Source organism: Melanotaenia boesemani, chromosome 3, assembly GCF_017639745.1.
Source record: "Melanotaenia boesemani isolate fMelBoe1 chromosome 3, fMelBoe1.pri, whole genome shotgun sequence".
Classification (NCBI taxonomy): domain Eukaryota; kingdom Metazoa; phylum Chordata; class Actinopteri; order Atheriniformes; family Melanotaeniidae; genus Melanotaenia; species Melanotaenia boesemani.
In genome coordinates this window covers 19423363-19448401 of record NC_055684.1, presented here as the reverse complement: position 1 = coordinate 19448401, position 25039 = coordinate 19423363, and the positions used below count along the sequence as shown (strand labels likewise).

The 25039-nt window shown below is 38.3% G+C and overlaps 1 protein-coding gene across 1 annotated transcript; it reads left to right on the top strand.

Annotated features, from left to right (window-relative positions):
• Positions 1–295: 295 nt before the first annotated feature.
• slc2a1b (solute carrier family 2 member 1b) lies at positions 296–24903 on the top strand. The gene is made up of 10 exons (XM_041979537.1): positions 296–761; positions 12408–12503; positions 18012–18172; positions 18458–18698; positions 18819–18981; positions 19092–19279; positions 19412–19516; positions 20436–20537; positions 20625–20828; positions 22224–24903. Exons 1-10 carry the CDS (start codon positions 747–749, stop codon positions 22422–22424), a joined length of 1476 nt encoding a protein of 491 aa, XP_041835471.1. The 5' UTR covers positions 296–746; the 3' UTR covers positions 22425–24903.
• Positions 24904–25039: the final 136 nt, after the last annotated feature.

Sequence of the window (25039 nt, the reverse complement as noted above, 5' to 3'; positions counted from 1 at the left end):
TTTACTGGACTGGATCCACAACTTTCTGCTTTAAGCAAAGCAGTGTTATTCCCTTCGGCGTCTGAATAATTTGCATTAATCTCTTTTGGCGATTCATAAAGTTTACTGCCATGTCTTCCTTGTTTCGGAGGCTGGTCAAGCCAAACAAACCGGTTTGAGCAGTGCTTCCTGGTCTTCTGTTCATGCCTGCTTGTGTTGACGTACTCCTGAAATGAGCATACACTTAAAGAGTGTCTTTTAAAAGACGTCCCCTCCACCATACCGTGCCTGCAGTACTACCACGCCTCGCGGGTTTGTGTTTTTTTCCATAACAGTCATTGGCTGCAAGAAGAAGAAGGTCACGCCTATTGCTGAAGACAATTCCGCCAGCCTTGCCATATATTGTCGCGTCTTGCGTCAAGCTGTTTCCAAACACTGAACACTTACGTCCTGGGACATTTTACTCATCCTCGAAGCTGAGAGCAGAAGTTGCTGGAGCTCAAACTTGAAACAAACCAGGCGAGAGGACGCAGCGGCTGTGCTTCTGAAGAGACGCCCCCTTCACACACATTTCTCGTTAACAGACAGGCAAATCCGTGTTTTAAGACTATTTTGTCTCTTTTCACCACAAAAAGTGTGAAACGTCTGATTTTTTAACTAAACCACCCAGAGATCCAGAGGAAGTCCTTCCATCGCAATCAACCCCGACGAAAGGGAAGCAGAGAAAGAAGAAGACTTAAATAGCCCATTTTTCTCATTTGGCAACCATGGATTCAGAAAAGGTAATTTTAACTCAACACACTAAACATTTAGTCCTGTCAAACTTGTGATGCTAGAAGCACCCTTCACAGTAACCTCCTATTGTCAACAAGACTTCAGTTCAGTGAGTTCATGGTATATTTTAACAGATGAGACGCTTCCACGTGTGCCTTCAGCCATGACACAGCTAATATTTGCCACGGCTATTGTGTCGTCATTACACAGTTGTAGCGTCTAATAGTATTTTTAACGGGCGCGAGCCTTTTTTTCCAAGTAATATTTTGTCGCTTCCTTGCTCATAATGATGTATTTTACCCAAGTGAAAAAAGGCTGCACTCTATTTTTTTTTATTTTTTATTGTATTAAGCCAGGAGCATCTTGGTATATTTCTTTCCATATAGCTTACATCTTATTGCCTTTGTGTCTCGCGTGTGGATGTAGTTGAGAGTATTAAGGAGATCTGGTCCTGTAAGTGGTATACGTGACCAAAGTTTCTTAAGAGCTAATCATAGTTGAGTCTCATATACTATTGTTATATCGTCACACACACACACGCACACACGCACGCACACACATTTAAGACCATATTGAATTGTATCACGTTAAAATGACAAATTAGTCGACTGAGTGTAGATGTTTTTGGACGTACTTCAACAAGTTCAGGTGCCCAAAGTTACATTAAAGAATGCGGGCTCACGCGCCTTTTTAAAAGTATTTAACATTTGAAACATTTCTAAAATTAAAAAGGACGATTTAATTAAACATCAGACATATTTCCTTTAACTTAACACCGAGAGGGTGGGGGTTGTCTCGCGCGTGTCTCGCGCGTGTGTTTGGGGATATGATGCAGTGATGTGGTCTGTTTCTGTAAGTGCTACGTGACTGAAGTTCGACTGGAGCTATTCATTCTTAAGTCTTATATAATATCGTCTCCTTAAGACCATTAAGGGTAAAAACATTCTGTCGCATCGGCTGCGTTATAGTGCTGAAAAATATTTCATTTAAAGCAAATGTTACCCCTTAAAAACTTAATTTGAGGGAAAGTAAAAAATGCAAAAAAAAAATTTTTTGTATTTAAATTATTTGTCAGCTTGTCTTCATGAAAGGCAGGAAATTCTTATATTATAGCCAACAAATTATCATATTTTAGAAGCTAAAATAATTAAATGTTTTGCTCTTTTGTTATAAGTGACTGCCTGGTTATCAACATATTTAATTTTTGAAGAACAAATTGAATTGTTGCATTATCATGTAATAAGCATTTCAGTGACAAGCCTGTGTCTATAAATAGTTTAAGTATTTATCAGTCAAAATGTCAGAAAATAGGAAATATGTTTGTTGTGAGGCTTTGAAATACTTTTTTTTTTGTTTGATCAAAAGAAATAAACAGCTGGAAACATTTTTTTTCCCATTTGGCTTCATAAACAATTAATCTAACCTGGTGACGCTTTGTCCATTTGATAAATTATCCGCTGTTGCTTTGGATTTTGGACTGTCAGTGAGACAAAACAAGATATTTTAAAACATCAGCATAGTAACACAACAATAGTTACTATGTGGTAATGATCAACTAAAGGCATCACTGAGTTTTAGTTATAGATTGTGATGCTCATTGTTTAGGAAGTAAACATGACTTATCTGTTACCTGATAACTCTGTCTCTGTCCTGCTGGGTCGTTTGGTTGCTACTTGTATGCAACAAAGTGAGGCATAATCAGAAGACTTTTCCCCTGCCTCTGTTGTCATTGGTGTGAGAAATGTTAAACCCAGTGGAGCAACACAGGGCTGCCCCGTGTGACACACTGGTCAGAAAATGTTTCCATAGCTGCCTGTTTTAGTGTTTCATGTTTATTTTAACCATACACTTGTTTGCCTTCATGGTTCAACAGCTGTAAGGATTTGTTGTGGACGTGATGGGAATGGTTGTCCCTGTTTCCACTTTCCACTATGACGCTGACACAGTAGATTTCCAGAGAGAGCCCAACAAGGGAATACGCCATCATTGGCTCTGGGTGTTAATGCCTTGAAACCTCTTTGTGTTAAGTTGCTTTCAGCAATGTTGAGCTTTTTTGTGTGTCTTTTGTGTGCAGACTAAATCAACATCCCATGATCGAGATTTTCATACCTGGCTTGTACTTACTGTTACATGGTTTTCTGCAGATGAAGTAGATGGCACCTTAATGATTAAATTTAATAAAACATACTGTAAGAAGTAGTAGATAACTTTTAAGCTCCATTATGTGATTCCGTTGTTTAACAACTGCTGAAAACTTTTCTTATAGGATGGTGTAATCCTGTTGGTGTCACACAGGATGTTTAGTCCGTGTTCATGGAATGTGCATCTGCAGAAGTTGCTCACACTTATTTTACTAGTCTATAAAGCTTTTATCTCTTATTTATTTCTACTGAACAGCAGAATTCTGAAGCATTGGCTGAAACAACAGCAACACTGTGAACACTGAAAACCTAATCCATGTATTTTACTTTAAATACTTTAAATACACAATAAATAAATCAAATAAATTAAATAACAGGTTTGTTTTTGACTAAAAGAGTCAATCTGCTCTATTCAACATTAGACTATAGTTAAACCTTTTAGACACAACAGCATCAACATAAGCAGGTATTGTGATTGGAGTCCAGAGCCATAAACCAGTGTCACATCAAACATCTGTAATTACAGCAGCTTACCTCCTTTCCATCCTTTGCCAACCCCTGCCTGTCTTAAAGCAGCCCATCAGATTTACTTTATTCTGCATGGTTAGTTCCCTTCAGTGTGTCTTATAATGTAACTGTCAGCCATGTTGTAATGAGGCATAATGAGGACTTGCTATAAAAATTGGGATTAAGAGATTTTGGAGACTCTTAATTGTGATGAAATAGTGAGGCAAGAGTGCAAGTTTGCATCAGTTTCTTTAGTATTCACCTTTGTCCTCAGAGGTTAAGTTGAAAACAGTTGATTGTGTGACTGGTAGCTCACCTTTACTGAGGTCATTAGCGTCTTGAATGTCCTTGAGGCTGCATATGTGTTGTTGACCTGTCTGACCATTATGTGCAACACTGCTATCAGCGTGATTTAAAGCATTGAGAGTACTGCTGGGTTTCCAAGAGATACAAACATCTGTAACAATTAATGCCCAAACATATGCAGAGCAATGTCATGTTCTGTATGTGTAGCAAGGAGTGCACAGCCCTCTACTTAGATGTGACCAAACATAGAGCAACATAGGCGACATGCTCCTTAGGTCAAGACTCAGCAGTCAACCACCATCTAAAGGATAAGGGACAGTATTAGGACAGTAACACACATATTGTGGACAGATAAGAGATCGTCACTAAACAGTGATTGTTGACTAATACAATACAGCCATGACAAACTGCCCTTAGGGGGGCTTCACCTCCGTTCACACCTTCATTTCTGTGAACCCAGGGCCTCACATGATTTCCTGGTAGGTAAACTCCACATGTGTGACCACAATGACCCTAAAGAGCTGCATGGTGGCCAGGTGGGTCAACAACAAACATGCATTCTCAATGACTTTCAAGGTTTTTCTGACCCCACAGGAGGTTGAATACATGGGTCTTTAGTTCAGTTTACTAAGAACTGAGGATGTCTTCTGGAAGAGAAACTAAGTGTTTTTAACAACTATTTTAGAAGTCCACTTGCTTTCTAGTCAGGTTTTTTGGGTTCTGTATAATTAGATAAGTAGTTCTCAACCTTTTTGAATCATGAAATCAGGTTGTTGGTTGCAACCCTCCTTTCCATCATGTAGGACGCTCAGGGCTCTCAGGGCGTTGCAACCCCCAGGAAATACCTTCCTACCCTCTTAGGGTCCTGACCTCAAGAATCATAGAGTTAGAAAATCTGCAGAAACATGCTAATGGTAAACATTGCTGCTGAACAGCTGCCGCATCATCTTAACATTTAGTCACTAACTGTCCATCATCTGTATTTTCTTTTATCCACGGAGCTGCAGAAAAATTTTGAAATATCTGTTTGTTATTTGTGTTTTGCTGCTGTGTCACAATGCATCTGACCTCCTACCATAGCACATGACATTAAGTGAGTGAGAATGCACCAAAGCCTGATTTTAGAAATTCTGTTCCTTATTTTAAGAATTATAAAAGGATTATGCAAGTTCTTCCTGGCATTAGGTGATATTTTCCTCTATAGTTATGCACACATTTATGATTATTTATGATCTTTTTAATTACATTATCTTGTCATAAGCAGTAATCAATATATTGTTAACATAAAAACTATACTCTATAAGTGTGCTGTCACTGGTCTCTGCAAAATGCTAATCATGTGTCACCTTCCTAAACACTGAGCACAACTATAAATATGTTTATCTTCAATTGGTTAAAGTGTCGCTGGCGCTGATAGATAAGACATCGAAGCACATTTCAGCTGTGTCGACTGGCAGCATGTACAGCATGTTCAGTTCAGGTAAAAACATGTTCTCTTTGGGCCCAGTCAGAAATGTTTCACAGGACAAACATTCAACATCATCTTTGGCCTACCGTGGTGAAAAATAAACAGACGTAGAATGAAACAAAAGCAGATTAACATAAGGAACGTTCATTCTGGATTTTTGCTTAAAATTTCTTTAGGGATCTCTTAATACTTTCCTTCTGAAGGAGGGCACAAACTGCATGTATCTGGATTAATTAGGAAAGAAATATGAAGCTGTGAAAGTCTTGGAGACAATTTTAGTGCTAGGCTTTGCATTTATAAATGCATGCATAAAAGTGTTAAACTCTCAAAATAGCAGATTATGGAGGTATTAAATGAGCATTAAATGCATAAATGAGTCAGTATCTAAACCGTACCTATAGCAATTAAAATACTTACATTGTTTAATGTGTGGTGTACTGAAAAGGCCAACAGTTAGACAAGGTTTCATCAGGAGAGCAGGATGAGAGAAAGGGGAGGCTGTAGGAGGAGGGCTCACATTGAGCTTCACAGCTGTGTAAGCTGAGACTGAAGAGGTGACGTTTGGTGGGACGTGATAGTAGTGGTGTAGGCCGGCTTCTCGGATCTGACGCAGACTAGCAAGAAGGAACTGAAACAGGGGAAACCTCTGTGAGTTTGACTGTCATGAGTCAAGTAGATTCAGGGGATTTCTTGCCTGTGGAGCTGCAATAGTTAGTCAGTTTTTAGTTCATTTTCTTAAATTTAGAATATCAAATTCCAGCTCCTAGTAGTAAATTTATGTTTTTTACCTTCCTTCATGGACGAAAGCTGACTTTTAGAAATGAAAACAAGCGTTTGTTCAGAGGAGATGTGTTGATTTATTACCGATAAGATATTTCATAATTAAAGTAATCTGCCTCTTCAACTAGAAGAAACCTGAAATGCCAGATTGAAAGTGACCTACTTTATGTTTGTTACAGTTTCAAGGCTGATTTTTGGTTATTAGCCAAACATATTTCCTTTGTGAGATGCCACATTGATTTTACTGCATGAACAAAATGTAATTATATTCCTAATTTGAGACCAAAAGGGTCTCAATTAGAGTCTTTAAATGTACAGAAAGAGAAGCTGATAGTTGCAGATGATCCATAGCAAATCTGTTAAAAATCTCTGGTCAGATTTCAGTTACAGGATTTATTTTTTACTTTTACACATAAATCAAGCATCTCTCTTTCAGTCTGTTTCATACCTCTGCAGTGCTACAAGGAAATGTTGTAGCTACGTTTTACTCCACTGCATTTATGTGGTAGCCATAGCTTTTTGACTTAATATTATAATAATATTTTTTAAAAGAAATGACACAAGTTTGTCAGAGTTGAATTGATTTAAGTATTTTAACCATATTTTACCAAGTGAGAGACTTGTTTTCATTTCAGTGCTCTACTACCAAACATTTTTAAGAATGACTAATAGTGGTTTGGCTGTGAAGAAGCATTAAACAGGAACTGTGATTTCCTCTGATGCTTCTCTGTGTTGATCACCGTCATCAGTTTTACCTTAAAAGTGCGTTTGAAGTATTTCTGGATTTCCTGTTGAATCTGTTTTCTGCTTAAATCCTCACTGTGCTGATTGATGTCTTGCTAGAAGTAGCAGTGCTCATGCTCAGAGCTTATGTTACGCTTCCCTTTTCTTGCTGTGTATAAGCACTCGGCTCTGTGCTCAGTTGCACAGATAATCACACTGAATTGTGTTTTATGCACCTTGATTCTAAAAGATCTGCTTGTTGGATGGGGCTTGGCTTGAGCATGAAAAGTCAGATGCTGGTTTGTATTAGCCATTGTGGTTAAGCCACTCACCTTCGTCATTTCCTTATTATGCTTTAATGAAAGTGGTTTGGTTTGTCTACGTGACAAGTGAAAGAAATAAAATGGTTGAAGGTTTTCTGGTTTGTGGATGTTTACAGAACTCTGCTTGTTCTGTTTATGGGCCTGTTTTATTAATAAGCTCTCACTCAGTCATCAGTGTTTCTACAGCGAGAGCCGAGAGGTTGGGGTTTGTAAACTTCAACTATGACAAGGCAGAAATATCCTGGTTGCAGAGTCACATTATGCTACATGTAAAGAGGGAATATTTGCATGGATGGATCGAGGAAGATTTCATGTAAAGTAAATTCATGGGTGGAGTAAAAAGACATTACTGTAGTTTGATTTATGACACTTTATACTACATGAGCTGAATTTCTAAGAATTTGTTGACTCAGCTGTTAGGACTTTTAGCAGGTACTTGTGAGTGACTGGCTACTCACCTAAAACAACTACTTCTTTTAAAAGTGTAAACACATCTGCTGCTACATTATGCGTGACTGTATTGTAATTTTAGTAAGAGAACTGGGCAGAGGTGGAGAACCAGTTCATAGAGCCAGCTTCATGGTGATAGTCATAAAATAGCTTACTTGGGTGTGACTTCATTGTTTCTGCAGTGAGGAAGTTGTGTATTACGTATGTTGCTCTCCTTGTATCTGAGCACAAGCAAACATAATAACTTCACTTGCTCTACTTTCCCATTTTGACATTTAAAAGGAGAGGTCCAGGTTTGTTTGGCCCATTTCAGGTTAAATGCTTTTTTCCTCTGATTTTTATATTACATATTTACATATTCATTACACTTTAATGTACTATACTCCACGCTTGACTAAAACTCACTAATCTCTACAAACATTAAATGTGCACTGAGGCCAGATTGAGGGGTCAGTTGGTTGAAGGTAAAGATTTTTGTTGGCATTTTGCTGCCATATGCAGCTGGATCCAAACATCCACATTTAAGCAGTTTTTGTAAACAAATACAGCAATTCCCAAACGAGGCTCAAACTTAAAATAGACTCCAGTGATGACTTTTCCCACGGGGGATGGGCAGGATTTGGCTGTTTGTTGTAAAAAAGCAGCTGGTAGTTCAATGAAAGTTTGTGTAATTTCTTGTTCATATTAGTTTCAGGATGATATTGGTAGTGGTCTGTCTAATTTGCAGCAAGGCCTCTTTAAAAGCCCAGCCCACAATGCTGAAAAGAGTGTGTGTGTGTCTGTTTATATACGGTTCCTAAACAGTCCTTTTCTGGACTTGATGACCCATATAAGAAGAGACCCCATTGGTTTAGAAAGCTTTAAACGTCTTTAGCCAGTTCATTTTTCTTTATGGTGAACAGGCCAGTAGTGACTGCCTATATAGATGCCTTCTTCTCCTGCTTTCCTTTCGCCTCTTATTCATGCAGGAGCTTAACTCTGCTGAAAACTTACTAAAGCTGCTTTTGCTACAACAACCCTCCTATTTAAAAGTAGCCAGGAGCACTTTGGTAATATTTTAGAGGAGCACACATAATCCTTTGAAAAAGGTTTCTCAGGATTCTCAGACTTGTCTTTTTTTTATTATACCTGGAAGCATTTTTTTGTTCTTCATCTTCTTTTTTTTGAAAGTTTAATAAAAATTCCAGACAATTAGCCTGAAGCGTTTAGCGAGTCAGTTTGTGGAGGAAGCTTCAAGAGAAACGTCGGCAGAGATGACTTTATGATTGCTGATTATTTTAACTTGACATTTCAGTTCCTTTTGAGCTCCGTGAAGCATTTTAACATCTTTCAACTTATTGTTTGGGTTTTACAAACTGCAGATTTACCTGATGTTTTTTACCAGAGGAACATCTGGGAGAACTAAAACATAGCTAGCAATAGAGATAGGAGGTGGATATAGGAATTTGTTTCAACAAGAACACAGAAAGATGAGTTTGTATAAATGATAATGTTGCTTCACAACTGCTTCACATGCGATTTGGCAACTATTTAGCAACAAGTTCATTAATATTGACCATGAGGAGTTCTCTTGCACTCAGACTTGCAATGTTCAGTGTGTCAAATGTCACATGTTGATTGGCGAATACTGCCTTACAAAGATTATTTAGCTGTGTTGTTACATTAGTGCTTCAGAGTAGAGATTTTTAACAGTAAATGAAACATTAGTGATGAAGAATCAAATAAAATTTACTTTAGGAATTTTTTCTTCTGGGTATGTTTGTTCTTTTATGTCATGGAGTTTCTAAACACATATTTTGATTCCTGTGATTAATTATGAAAGCTTGATACATCAGGATTAATTTTGTTCAAGCCCCTTCAGTGAGTCCTTTCTGCATATTTTATTGTTTTCAAAAATGCCAAAAATCACCTCAAATAAGTCCTTAAAGCTTTTTATTTATTCATTTATTTTACCCCAAAATTGGGGAAGTGTTTTCTAATTTCTATCAATCTTTTCTTATGCAAAACGTCATAATTCATATCAAAAGCATTGATGAAAATCTAGTGCTGGATCTAGAGTGTTTTAGGGCGCATTCACACAAGCATTTTTTATTCGAATCCAAGCCGTTTGCTCGGAAAGTCCACGTCATTTGGGGTATTGTGAAAACAAAGTGCATTGTGAGTTCATCGCATTACGTTGTGGGTAAACACTAGCAAAAAATAAGCATGTGTAGGATGATAGACGGCACTGGACAGGAGAAATAGTTCGCAGTTAAATGTGGAAGAATTAAGGAAAAGTTTTGATAGAAAAATGATCAACCCAAAACCGCTAGGCTCTGAGGCAGCCCCATGTTTAGCTATTACGTTCCTACTAGAAACTAGAGTTTTCTTCTTCATTGTGTCTCTCGCCTTCTTCTTCAGTAATTCTTGGTGCAGCGCCACCTCTGGTGGAGAGCTGAAGATGTTATTTAAGAGGTCTGATTCGTTTGAGAAGTGCAGCGTGAACGCAGTCGCGGTCCGAAAGAATATTGCACCCCCCCAACTGAACTGAGTCCCCAATCAGACCAAGTCTAGTGGACTATCCTGGTGTGAAGACAGCCTTAAACATAGCTTTCCAATCTTAAAACTCACTGCTTCTGATGTTTTGATGAGAGTGACATTTACTGTATCATCCACATTCCTGAAGCTAAAGTTCATTCGTGTTGCTTTAACTGTTGCTATTTCACTGCTAGTAATGTCAACAATAGCCCACAATAATCCTAACATGTGGAGTATTTGTTGATTTCTGAGGAAAAAAACCCATCATAGCTTGTTGTCTTACATAGATAAAACCACTTTGATGACAGATGACAAGCCAGACTGGTTTAAGCTGACAGAAAGACAAGAATTACTCCAGTAATCTCTTTTTATGACTTGTCTTGAGGCGGCTGCGACAGTAGAAGACCACGCCAGGCCACACTTGTAGCAAGAACAGAAATCTGAGATTGCAGAGAGCACCTGATCACCAAAAGTGAAGTCTGGTCTCATGAATTTAGATTTCTGCTGAGGAATTTGGTATCAACAGCATGAAGCCATGAAGTTAACCCTCTTTTGTGTCAACAGCCAAGGCTGGTGTTGGTGCAATGGTGTGAGGAATGCTTGCTTGGCATACTTTGGGCCCTATCATGATTTAGCATCTTTTTACAGCTACATTAAGGTAAAAATAAACTAACCTCAGATTGTAATTTTCCATCAATAACTGCATTAAAATGTTATCTAATTTACCATTCAGCTTACAGTGTCTAAAACACGCTGTGTTACACTACAGTGCATTATTATTTTAGCATCCTGACTGTGTGAGAAAAAAAGTTAAAATCTAGAAGTTTTCCAAACTGGTTCTCCATGGAGGATCTCAGCAAATAGATAACACAAAGAAGTGATTTCCTTTTTGTGTCTATGCTCATTCAGCTCTGTGGTTTCATTTGTAAAATAAAAACAAACTAAATTTCCAAGGAGATCGAAATGTCTTCCAAGGAAATATTTCAGAGTTAAAAGGAAGAAACCTTCGAGGTGGCACCTCCCTTGTCATGGTCAGGTCTTTTACTGCCCCAAATATGAGAAATGTCCAGTATGACTCAATATAAAAAGACTTTTTGTTACTCAAGACTTACGGAGAAACATCAAGTCATCAAGACTGGATGATTAGTTGTTGATACATGAATGAAACAAATAGTAAACAGTGTTTCTGTTTGTTCAGCTATAAATTAAGTCTTGAGTATGTATGCTGGGCTGATAATATAAAAATGTGGTTTTAAGGTTTTTCATTTTAAACAAATCTGCAGCTATAAGCTCTACAGCTTGTAGAGCATATTTGAAGTTTGAAGCTATTGGGGTTGACAACAATAAAAGTAGATATTTGCTTGAGGCTACAGTTTCATTGTGTGAGAGAAAGAAATAGACAGCAACATACCCAACAATGGTTTATTAACTTCTTGGTATGAGGAAAATCTCTGCTAATCTACTGAGCTCTGCTGAGCTCAAACCTAAAATGAACTTTGTAAAAACAGGAACCTGAACACAGACAATAACATTAGTGGACCTGAGTCCAACCTTGACCTGATACCCACAGACAAAAAACTTGTTCCCACTAATGGAGCCATAATTTATTTTGTTCCTTTATTTTTTCTATTTCCCTACATGGCCATTTGCTTATATATAGTTGCAATTAACTATTTAATGCCATTTTTATATTGTGTTATTATAGTTTAATAGAGCACAAACTCAGTTGTAATTGGTACTGATCATTGGAAGCTCTGAACAGAAAATGCATTTATATTTGGTGTTTATAGCTATGTAAAAAAATAAAAAAAATAGAGAAAATAAATTGTTGTGCTCCTTTGTTTCATTTAGCTTAAAACCAAAATATACCCACAGTAAAATCCTGGTAATGTGAATATTAGTCATTAGACTGGTCAAGTAATAGAAGTAGTGTGCCTCAGGTCAACAGTAAATAAAATTTCCCTAACAGACATGTACTATAGTAGAAGAAAGAGAGATAACATGGCTAAACTCATGAAGGAAAACAATTCTAAAAAAAAAGTCCTCGTCGGTTAGCTGTTTGCTTATCTAGCTGTTGGTTTTACGTCTTATTTTATCACGTTGCATAATATCGCCTCAAAATATGTTGAACAGTGTATTTATTGTATGTTATTTTAAACCTGTGGTAATACTAAAATTAGGGAATAGCTAGGTCATACAGTAAGACACTAAACGTTTTGTGCTAAAAGTTAGCATGAATCCCGTTCTTTGTTTAGAATCTGACATACAGAGAAGTTTTTTGGTAAATGAAACTTACTGTCCCGATGGAAAGCTAATACTGCTGTTAACTATATTGTTTGTACTCATGTGCTTTGCCTGCTTAGTAAAATGCTGAGTTAAAGGTAAAACTGGTCTCTTTAATCTGACAACAATGCTTATGGTCTCTGTTTTCTCTTGTAGCAAATAACCTTCACGTTGCTGATGAGCGTCGGGGTTGCTGTGATTGGCTCTCTGCAGTTTGGCTACAACACAGGTGTCATCAATGCCCCACAAAAGGTGAGCTCTATTACATATAATGTTCTGCTTTTGTTTCCAGAATAACCTTAAACTTACCATAACAACCAGAGTGCACATCTGCATACATGTTTATATTATACCTACCAGAGTGGCTTAAGGCTTGTTGTGGCACTGGCATCTATTATTGCTGGCTCTGTAGTTTATAGAGACTAACATTTATACCGTTAATTGCTCTGCTAGTAGAGCTCGTTGTCCATGCTTATGTTCATTTTGAGACAGAAAAGGGCTAAGAGGTGAGATAATAATAGCTGCATTTGGTCCCTAACAAGTCCAAGGACACTTGCAGTAACAGACTGTGCAAAAGAGAGTTTCTTTGCCCAAAAATGGTTGTCCCCTGATCAGCAGCCAGCTGGGAAATGGCAATGAAGTTCAGGAGAAATGATATGTGAGGGTTAGACAGTTGCCTATCCCCATAACAAAACATGATAATGGAAAAGATTGTTCCGTGCCCCCAATGGGCTAGATGTACTGCTGGGTTTTATTAACAGACAGGTAGAGCAAAGAACTAATTTCCTCAGGAATGTCGTCATTTTATCACGTGCAAATAACTACTGTCTGCTGAGTCTGGTCTGCTGGCTACACAGCTGCCTCTCCACAGCTCGCAGGTGTGTTGGTAGACACGATATTTTTAACATTCTTTGACATTTGCAGAGGCCTCAGTGTGCTGAATATGGACCATCTGATCTATATTCACAGCTTACTGTGTACTGTAGGGAAAGCCTTGTTTTAATATGAACTGCTCACACATTATCATCACATTGTCAAGGCTACTATGGAGATTGATAAGAAAGATCCTGTTTGAATCAGAGCAACTTTCATCATCTGTTTGCAAAAAGTAGAAAAAAGCAATATAAGATCCTTAAATATATATTGTGGAAATCAACACATCTACACCTAAGTTTTATAAAAACCAAATTGTTTGATAACAGCTGTCTAAGACCTGAACATTTTCTGAGGAACCTGATAAAACGGTCACTGCCAACTATGACCTTTATTTCCCAGCCTCTAAGGAAACTAAAGATGAAAAAAAAAAGGTGAACGCACAAAAACATCTTCCCAGATCTAAAAGGTATTATAGATATAAACTTAATCAGCTGCATTTTGCCTGAAGAACACCACAGTTGATTATTTTGCACAATAAAAACAACACGTGCTCGCCTTCACACCCAGTATCGGCTGCGTCATGTGGATTTTGTGCATTCTTTTACATGCTAAACTAGTTCAAACATGTCTTCTTGACTTTATGCCACCTCCCCAATTTCCAGCCGGGGTCATTCACTCACTCACACACACGCATACAGACACATTCAGGCTGAAGCAATGCCACATTCAGTACATTACCCTAGCCAAGCTCTTAAAGCATTCATATAATCATCTATTTCACTTTAATTTCACTAAAACAAGCTGATCTAAGAGCTCTTAAGAATATCACCAAAACTTCTTTCCTCTGTTTGTCTTTGTGTGATAAAGGCTACATTGATGCTGCTGCTGCCGGTGACGCAGGCCTTGTACCGCGTCTCTGATTAGATAGACTCTTTCAAGGGCCTTGTTACGGTTGTCCTATGCCTCCTCCTCTTTTGCATGTGTGCCTGATCAGAGCCTAAAAATATAACAGCATATGCGCCTTTTACATAGTTGTTTAATCTTTTCAGTCATGCCAGCTCTTGAAACAATACACAATGTGTATATATTTAGTACATTTGTGTACATAATATTAATTATTCTTGGACCTATGTAAGTAAAAACCAATCCTTGAAACAAGAGTACCATCAAAAATTATTAAGGGTAGCAGAGAAAGATTATGTTTTACATAACCTTTATGCTGAATGAATTGCTTGCCTTGACAGCCTGGTCACAGCTAGCTTCAGCTCCCACAACAAGCATGAATAGACGTCTGTTTTTCATTGTGTACTCAGAGCCAGCTGGAGCTTTGGATGATGCAGTCTATTACAAGTAAGACTTGGAAGACTTTTCAAGGTCCACCATGGCATTCGTCACCTACCATTTAGAGTTAGTTAAGCAGACATTTTGTTGTATAATTTTAGAATATTGGCATATAGGTATTTTCCTAGCTTTAATCAAGATTGTTTGATTTGAGAGAAAGATTTGTTTTCATGCTCAAATATCATTTTGCTCTCTCTCCAAACTCTGCTCTCACACTCAAAAAGTCTCTTCCTGCTCTCAGATATGTCGTTCTTCCTTTCAAAACTCTGCTCCTCTTCTCCAGTTTAGTGTTGCAGGTTCAATTCTCCTGTGCTCAGACTTAGTCTTTTCCCTCACCGTCAGACACATTCTCTGCTCTCTCAAAACTTCGGTTCTTGGATATTTTTTTCTCTCTCTTAGGTTGTTGAATGAGCTGTCTGTCAAACAGCCTCCAGCCAAAAGAGTACTAGATGAACTGAGAAGATAGTCCCCACCTTCTTCAGGGTGCGCTTGTTTTACTTCACACAGTGCACTCAGTAAATCTGTACTTAACTGGGATCATTATGCGTATGGATAACCCAAAGCAGCAATCGCTAGGAAGCATTATGTTTTTATTATACTTTTAATATGTACATGTGAGTGTTTTTCACAGATAGAAAACACAGTTACCTGCTAACTCACCGTAAAAGTACTTCTTTAAAAACTTACTACCTATACAAATGTATTGTATGCAAAGTATGAATCTGAAGAAATCATAAATTTAGACATAGATGTTCTGCTTCTATGGTACTGTAGAACTAACCTACTGTGCATATGGAGCTGATTATTGTTCTTATAGGTTTGTTAAATATGTAGCAGAACTATCACAGTATATTACTCGGTGTTGAGTAACTGAGATGCATCACCATGATGTCAGCCTTAAAACACTTTTTCAACTAAAAACATTTCAAATGTGTTTTTTCTCTCACAAAAAATAGAAAATGAAACCAACCAGTATTTCCAAAATTTCAACCTTATTATTCCTACAGGATCTGCTTCCACGTCACATCTTGAAGAGATAGTTAAACAAAACCAGTCCTGATTTAGCTCTTTATTATCTAAACTTTATGTCAGGGCAAATACATTTCGCCGGGGGCCACATTTTTTTCTGATCAACTAAATTTCAGGAGAAAATTACGTGCATTATGTACGTAATTTATTCATTTATTATCTTTTTAACTGTGGGGCTTTAGTGTCATTTATTCTTCCGTGAGTGGATGAGAAATGGGGTCAGAGAGATGATAAAATTGAATTCTGTGGCAGGTAAATTACCCACCGCACCCACAGCAACAACTAAAGTTATTTTCATTTTCTTTCCGTCTGATCTTTTTTTTCCTGATCTGCAACATTTCTGTAATAGTTTAGTAAACATAAATGTTCAGGTTTGTTGCCTCCCCTATCGTGGAAAACTCCCAATAAAAACAGCTGTTAAACATTCCACCTCCAAACCGAGCTCAGGAAGGGGGAAGAGAGGTGATTCCTCCTGGGTGAAGCTGCAGCTAGCTTCAGGGTTAGCTCCCTTCACTTCACCCAGCAGTGGTGAAGCAGATGCAGGACTCTGCTGGAACTAAAAGAGCTGTGTGGTGTTTATTGCTGAAGCTGGTAGCAGCGTTTTAAGCTGGTAGCAGAGTTATGCGCTCTGACACATAACTCTTGCAGTCTATTTTTTTTTTTTATCAATGTAATCTGGTGGGCAGCGGCCGGGCCGCCAGTTGCCAACCACTGCTTTATGTGCTCTCACGAAGTCATCTTAGTTGAGGCAGTAGCCAATCACATAAATTTACCAGAGCCCCAGTGAGTTATAATATTACTGAAAAATAAGTGTTTACTTTAAAATTAAAGAGGAAAAGCATAAATGATTATAATAAGCGGATTTAGGTGGCAATAAAAAACAAACAAACAGTTAATTAGTTTGGAGTCACTGTCAAGTAAAACAAGCGCACCCTGAAGAAGGCTGTGACGATTTGCTTGGTCATCATTTATCTAGTACTCTTTGTCTGGAAGACAGCTCCTTGACAGACAGCTCATTGAACAACCCAAGAGAGAGGAAAAAATATCCAAGATCAGAAGTTTTGAGAGAGCAGAGGGAAAGAGACCAAGTCTGAGCGCAGGAGATTTGAACCTGCAACACTAAACTTGAGGAGCAGAGTTTTGAAAGGAAGAACAACACATCTGAGAGACTTTTTGAGAGAGCAAAATGATATTTGAGTGTGAAAACCAGAAATCTTTCTGTCAAAGCAAACAATTACACTCTTGATTAAAGACAGGAAAATACCCCCATACACTATGAATCCCATGAAAATCAAGTGAGTCTGTTATTGGTCCTACACCGAAGAGTTAATGCAGTTAGGAGGTAGATGGAGCAAGTCTTATTAAACAACTATTAATCTTGCTAATAAAAATAATATTTTAAATGAATGGATATTGTGGTCACATCTCAACACATTTTTTGGTTTTAAGTAAAATCATCAGTCAACCAGAAGAACTTAAAATATGAAAAGCAAACACAAAAAGTAGACAGTTGTTAAATATCTTTTAGTTTAAGCTCATAAACTATTAATTAGGAGAAATTATTCCAAAATAGAATATATGAGTAAAGCTCTCCATTATCTCCTTCTCCTACACGATCAAACTAAGAAATGTGTATTTCGAATAAAGCCATTTTTAAAGGGTAGATGTGACAGGATGAAGGTCATAAGCAAAGTACAGTATGTGATAACACACATGGGCTATCACTAAGCGAGGCCTTGTGAGTGTAAGATGATAGTGGATGTGACCCAGACTCTGAGGCCACAGTGTCAGAGTCTATATGTACCACTCCACCACAGAAAACCCCTTAACAAGTGATAGTCTCTATTTAACTGCTTCATCAGGACACTGCTGAGTTTTAAATTTGACTCTCTCACTGAGCTTTAGTACATTAAGGTCCCTGGTGTGAGACACATGACAGAACCAGAGTGAACATTTGGTTATGATATTGATTGGATGCTGGGATTATGGGAGGTTGCAGACCGGGTGGTGACCTTTCATGACTCGGAAAGTCTCTGGCTCTGTGACGCTTGCATAAACAGATGCAGGCTTTGCTATTTGAGCCCTGTCACCAGCATTCCTGGACGTGTTTATCAACAGAGCTGTCTGTGGTATGACATAGTGGGGGAGGGGAAAAAAACCTGTGACTCGCAAACTTCCTGGTAGCCTGGAAATGGTTATGCTGCGCTGCCACCACCTGGCTACAGCTCCACTAACACTGTTTTTAGTCCAACAGTGTTTTTAGAGCCAAAACATGAAGCACATGATGTGATTTTTTTTAGGCTCTTATGTAACTGCAATGATCGCATTACAACTGTGAAAAAATAGCTTGTATAATGACTAATTCTCTGTTTCTTAGTTTAAGTCATAGCTGTGTTTAATTACATAACATTAATACCTGGTGGTTTTATTTACTTGTTTGCTAAGCCCCTTCAGATAATATTATATGTGTATCTGTACAGTGATAACTAAATGCGTGCTTCCCATTTTTGGTAGACTATAGAGAAGTTCATCAATGAAACCTGGTTTGACCGCTACCATGAGCCCATCAGCAAAGGCACCCTCACTGCTATCTGGTCTGTCGCTGTAGCCATCTTCTCTGTTGGTGGCATCTTTGGCTCATTCTCTGTTGGGCTCTTCGTCAACCGTTTTGGAAGGTGAGCAATAAGCAAAATGCTTCATAGTATTAAAAAGCAGAAGAATTGCCATAAGAACTTAACTTGTGGTTACAAACTTAAAAAAAGAATGCTGGAAAGGTGTAGTAGTTATTTAGTCAACACATGCTACACAGAAAGTACAGGAACAATGTTTAACATTCTCAAGAGAGCCGCCACAGAGCAGTGTAAGAGAAATATGTAATCAGACTTAATGTGTAGTTTCTTTTACTGAGAGGTAAACTAATGATGTGTAATTTAAACATGCAACTTGATCCTTTTTTGCAGGAGAAACTCGATGCTCATGGTCAATGTTCTGGCCTTTATTGCAGCCGCTCTGATGGGCTTTTCAAAGATAGCAAGCTCCTGGGAAATGCTCATCATTGGCCGTTTTGTGATTGGCCTTTACTCCGGCCTATCCACAGGCTTTGTACCTATGTATGTGGGCGAGGTCGCCCCAACATCCCTACGAGGCGCCCTGGGGACCCTACACCAGCTAGGCATCGTTATTGGTATCCTCATCGCACAGGTTGGTGATCAGAAGATGATCTAGCAGATTTGTTAGCATAGCGATTTTCATATGGTGTTACAAATACACACTTCATCTAAAAGATGTGTAGATGGATCATAATGTCTGGGTTGATTTCAGGTGTTTGGGCTGGAGATGATCATGGGCAACGATGACTTGTGGCCTCTCCTTTTGGGCTTCACCTTCATCCCTGCTGTTATGCAGTGTGTAGTTATGCCTTTTTGCCCAGAGAGTCCTCGTTTTCTGCTCATCAACAAGAATGAAGAGAACAGGGCCAAGACAGGTGAGTTCAAATACACAAGATTTAGCAGAACTTTGCAGCAGCTTGTTGTGGATATACAGTATTTAGGTCAAATGTTTGATGATCAAAAGTCATATACTGATGTCTTTCAGTTCTAAAAAAGCTCCGAGGTACCACGGATGTGAGTGCTGACATGCAGGAGATGAAGGAGGAGAGCCGGCAGATGATGAGAGAGAAGAAGGTGACCATCGTGGAGCTTTTCCGCTCACCCCTTTACCGCCAGCCCCTTCTGATAGCTGTCATGCTGCAGCTCTCCCAGCAGCTGTCTGGCATCAATGCTGTGAGTTTGGAGGTTTCCCACTGAGATTCTGAAAACATGCCATTTTTAAGAGCTACAATAGAAAGAGCTGAAGATATGCTACACGTACCAAAATATCAACTATGTGTTTTTTCTTTTGTTTTTTTTTTTTAGGTATTTTACTACTCCACACTTATCTTTGAGAAAGCCGGAGTGCAGCAGCCTGTCTATGCCACCATTGGAGCTGGTGTTGTAAACACTGCTTTCACTGTTGTATCTGTAAGTACAAGTATCTGTGCAGTATATCTATTTATATTTATATATTTATATGTTTTATGTCTTTATTTTTTACTTATTTTTGTGTGCTGGTTATGTTTCTACACACACACACACATATATATATATATATATATATATCTATACACACACACACACACACACACTTGTAACTGTGGTGAACAGAATCCACCCAAAAAGCCTTTATCCTCCAAATATGCTTCATCTCTGAGGCCAGAGATGTTCATCATTCTCAGACAGCTGCCTCTGTTAGCTTAACTTCTGTTTCATTCCCTGTTTGCTTTAAAGAGTTTGTTTATGCTGTTATGATACCATGGCTTGTGTGTGGTGGGCATGATTGATGAAACACAACAAGAGCATCATTATCACTGTAAAAGGATGTGTTTGATTAAAAACACAGCTGTGAGTTTGAGACCCATGATCTATAGCATTATTGGGTGGAAACTCTGTTTTATTCCAGCTTAGCTATCAAGCATCAGTATTAACCTCTACCTGAGATGCGCCCCCACCATAACATGTCCCTCCCCCTCTCTCGTAGTGGACGCTGATCTGATCGTACTTGAACTGCTTCTGTGAAAGTGAAACTCCTTTTTAGAGATCGTGTAGATCACTTCTTATTTATTGGATGTTCCATCAATTTTCTTTTTATACCCAAATCCATCCGTAGGACCAGCTAGCTCAACTTGCCTCTAAATACCTTTTATTCCCCACTGTCACAACAGAGCAATGACTGTCTGGGTCTCGTCATGCTTCACATGCATTAAAAATGTCAACACAATTAACTACATAAGTTAGTTACTGCTGTTAACATATTATTTTTAATGGCCTGAAAATATATACATTGACATGGGTACTTCAATGTCCCTCATCTTGTTTGTCTTTTGTGTGTGTGTTTTTTTAGTTGTTTATTGTAGAACGTGCAGGACGCAGGTCTTTGCACCTACTGGGTCTGCTGGGAATGGCTGGATCTGCCATCCTGCTGACCATCGCTTTGGCTCTGTTGGTAGGTCTATCTTTAACAAAGATTACAACAACTCTTGACTTGGATATGCAGTATTTATTGTATTTTTCTTGTCTTGTTTTCCTGTAGGAGCAACTCAAATGGATGTCTTATTTGAGCATCGTGGCCATTTTTGCCTTTGTCGCCTTCTTTGAGATCGGACCGGGTCCTATCCCCTGGTTCATTGTAGCAGAGTTGTTCTCACAGGGACCCAGGCCTTCAGCTATAGCTGTCGCTGGTTTTTCCAACTGGACTGCCAACTTCATAGTGGGAATGTGCTTCCAGTATGTGGAGGTGAGTGAATACAAAACAAGTGCAATTGTAATTCGGTTCTTAGATTTATCAAAAAGGGACAAAACCACTTTTGGAACAGGATGTAAACATGTTAACCACTAATGTAAAGTTAGACTGTGTGGGTATTTATGTGGATGGAATCACATTTGGAGTCGCCCTCAGGTGGCCAATCAAAGAACTGCAGTTTTTGACAGTTGTAATTTTTCACAACAAATGTTGCCTCCTTGTGATGGACTGGCGACTTGTTTGGGGTGTACCATGCCTCTCACCTAGTAGCAGCTGAGATGGGCTCTTAATTTTGAAGGGAAACATGCAAATATGTCCACAGTTTTTTATCTTAGATATTTTCACGTCAGGAAAAAGTGAAAAAAATGAGGTAAAACTGAAAGGTAAACAGCTTCTGGCTGCATTTAAATGGTATTTGAGACTGAAAAGCTGAAAGCAGAATTTGTTGTATTCAAACATCTGCTACTTTTCAGATTTATTTGTGGTGGTCCTGTGTTCAGTTCTGCTTTTAAAGGTTTGATTAAAATGTTAAACAAAAAAAAGCATAGAAAATAAGGCCTTTATGAAAACACTGAATAAAAATTTTATTACTAACACACCAACTATCCATAATTGCTAATTCAGGTTAAAACAGAAGCACAGTGATTCTAAATGAATAGACATTTGGGATCCGTAAGAGGCGGGAGCTGAATCTATGAAAAGAGCCAGACCCCTCCATCACTGTGATGAATGAAGTGAAATAATTTCCTACTGACATTCCATTAGCAAAGAGCAGCTGAATGAGAGGAGAGATTTAAATGAAAAAGTTGAAGGAAAAAGCAAAAATGTGGTGGTCGGTAGACTGACTGGTCAGTTACTTAGTTTCTTGCTGGAAAAGAAAATAATCAGACAGTGTTATTATTTAAAAACAGTTAATTAAAAACTATTTAAAGAAACGTGTTTGATTGAATGTATTCAGCGGCTCATAACCTGGTTTATTTTACACAAATAACCATTTGGCTAGTGGAAATTCTGACTGGCCAGTAACTTTGTGAATCAACCAGCCACATTGGCTTGTGATCAGAAAAGTTCATTTAGAGCCCTGAGAACAAGAGCTGCAGTTTATGCTCCGTTACCAGGGCAACTGGTAGCAAGTTGCCTCATAACGCAGCTGTCTGAATTAGATTCATCATTTTAATGTTCAAACTTGAAATCATTTGCACACGGTGAGCCAAATAACTGCTGAAAAACATGTATGAATGACAGCTTAGCTTCATAATAATTCAAGTTACCAACCTTAGTAAAAACATACAGTCGTAGACACAAGTCTCAGATCAAATTCTTTCATTATCTGAGATGCAAATGCAAGTTACCCGGCACTAATCGTTTTCCTTTTGTGTGTTGTCACAGGAGCTGTGCGGTCCCTACGTCTTTATCATTTTCATTGTTATGCTGCTTGTGTTCTTCGTCTTTACTTACTTCAAAGTGCCAGAGACCAAGGGCCGGACATTTGACGACATTACTTCCGGCTTCCGCCAGACATCCGCCATGGGAGGAGAAAAACACTCGCCAGAGGAACTCAACAGCTTGGGAGCTGATTCTCAGCTCTGAGAGACTACATTTTTTGACGAACTTTCTCACAAATTGAGGGTGAACCGGAAAAGTCTACTAAGAAGTAGACAGATCCACTGGTGTAATAATTTTCACTCTTGTCACCACATTTCAGGTGTCGTCACTGAACACAACAAACTTTTCCAACACTTTTTCCTTTGCTCCTTCTCTTGTAGCAAAAAAGAAACAGCAAAAAAAGATGGCACCCGATGTCACCTTGCAGATGTAGAGAGGAGAGATGAAGATAGATGGGAGGGGTTTTTAATGTTTTTCTTAAGAAGGAAAAGGTGTGTCTGGATCAACCAATCACCCTTTTTTAAATAACTTTTTTATTGAATATATTACCAGTATGTGCTTATACTTCGCTCTTTTTGTTGTGTTGCAGCACAGTAAGGGTTTGATTATCTGGTTAAAGACTGTACTAGCTGTAGAAATAAGTTAACTGTACTAGTGAAAATACTTGTTTTATTGATCGTACTGTAATGCTGTATCACTGTAGTTTCTAGCACTGTTGATGCTGTTTCTCTCCACCAGATGGAGCACCGCCTTTACAAAAGGCTGCTATGCACCACGTAGAAGAAATGTTATATGAATATAAATCTATGAGAAGTTACTGACAGCACAAACTGTGACATGTTCTTCAAATGTGGTGAGCATTTGAATGTTTTTAATGACAAACAGAAATTGGACAGATTTAGTATCTATTACTATTTTTTCAGTTTTAAAATGTCTTTTCTTTTATAGAATATATTTGATGACAAAGATAAAAATGTATCCAGATGACAGACAGTGGGGTTAATTCACCATTCCTATGTTTTTTACATCATTCCTTTTTTAGAACTAATTACAATAATGTTAGAAACAGGGATCTGTATCTGCACAGGTCAGAACCAGGTTGGTGAACTTGGTAGGGAAATCTAAATAGAAAATCATCTGCTTATTTTACAGTGACAATTTTCACAAAACCAAGAAAAGTGCCTGTCTGAAGCCGTCAAGCCACCCCAGCCTTTCACCTTAATTACTGTGGGACATTTTCAGGACATTTTGACCTGATCCAGATGGAAAGCTTCTGTCATTATAGGTATTTCACTGGTAAGACGTCCTGCAGAGCCTTCAGAGTTTTGTGCTTAGGATTTGAGAGCTTCCTGAATTCTTTCACACAGTCAGGAGCTGCATGCTGTTCCTCTGTGGTAAACATGCAAGCAGCAAAAGAAATAATGTGGACCAAAAATGACTGCCAGCCTTTTGGAGGTGTTTCATTATCCAGAAGGTGATTGTCATCAGTCTTGTCTGAAACCCCCAGCAGTCCTTGCAGTTGATTTTATGTCCAAAAATGTGGACTCTTGTTGCTGTGGTGCAAGGGTTCTGTTTCACCTTCAGTACTGAATTCCACAGTTTTGTGTAGCTCTTACATGGTTTCTGTGCTGTACTCTGTACAGATGCTGCTGAAAAAAGTCAATTTCGATTTGCTGCACAAGCTGCTGTCGAGCACTGCTGTATCCCTTGTTGAAACTTGTCTTCTTTGTGAGTGCATCATTTGAGGAAAAAAAAATCTTTCCAGCAGCACTTTATTATTCACACTTTGAAACGGACACTGATGCCGATTTAGCTGTTTCTATTTTTTTACTCAGCGTGAACGTTTGGTTAAAACAGGGAGGCTGAAGAAATGCTGTCTGATTAAATTTGTTCATATCCTGGTTTTTGTCTACACAGATGTGCATCCAGGCCGGCTGTTAGTAAATATGGCAATAATCATAGTCCGTTAAAGACACTGATCTAAGGAAAAAAACAGAAACCTTTTTAATCATTCCAGTATTGGTTGTCAGCTGTATGTATCTAGCAGATGTTAAAAGTCAGATTTTTTTGTCATTTGATGGTTGATTTGCACTGTAACATCCACTCTGTGCCTTCATGTGGTTTTCACACATCTTCACCAGCATAATTACGTGGTGGCATCAAAAGGTGTACTCCCTCACACTGATATCTGTCTCTACCAACAAAAACTGTATTTATGTATGTAAATTCACAAATCTGTTGGGGCATTGAGTATGTAGCCTGTGAGGTTTCATGGCACAAGGTGGTGGTCTAAAGACACAGGATGATGTTAATATCAAACATACTTCAGTCTGTCCCACTCCCAAGTATAACAAATATTTAACCTTTCTTCCCATTTTTTGTTTTTATTTCATAGATAAATTATTAGTAGTGTATAGCTGAACATCTTTTTATCTTCTGTTGACGTCTGATTTGATACTTTAACATATTGGTGTGCCCTTATATTATAATAATTTTATGTAAGATTTGACATGTAAGGATTCATTAATATTTTAATTCTAGTGCACAAAGAATATTTTAATGTTTGTAATAAAAAATGTGTGGATGGTGTTGGAACGTGATCATCTGTTGGGGAAATTGTGATGGATGATGCTGTAAATGGAGTCTTGAGTAAGTGGTTTATCAGCTGAATAAAAGCAATCACCAAGAAATCTGTGAAGTTTTTTTGGAGAGTGGTTGGTGGTGGTAATTTGATGTGAATATGTGTGTTACACTCACAACATCAGCATACACTCACCAGCCACTTTATTAGGCACTCTTTACCTCATTTTACTGTCAGA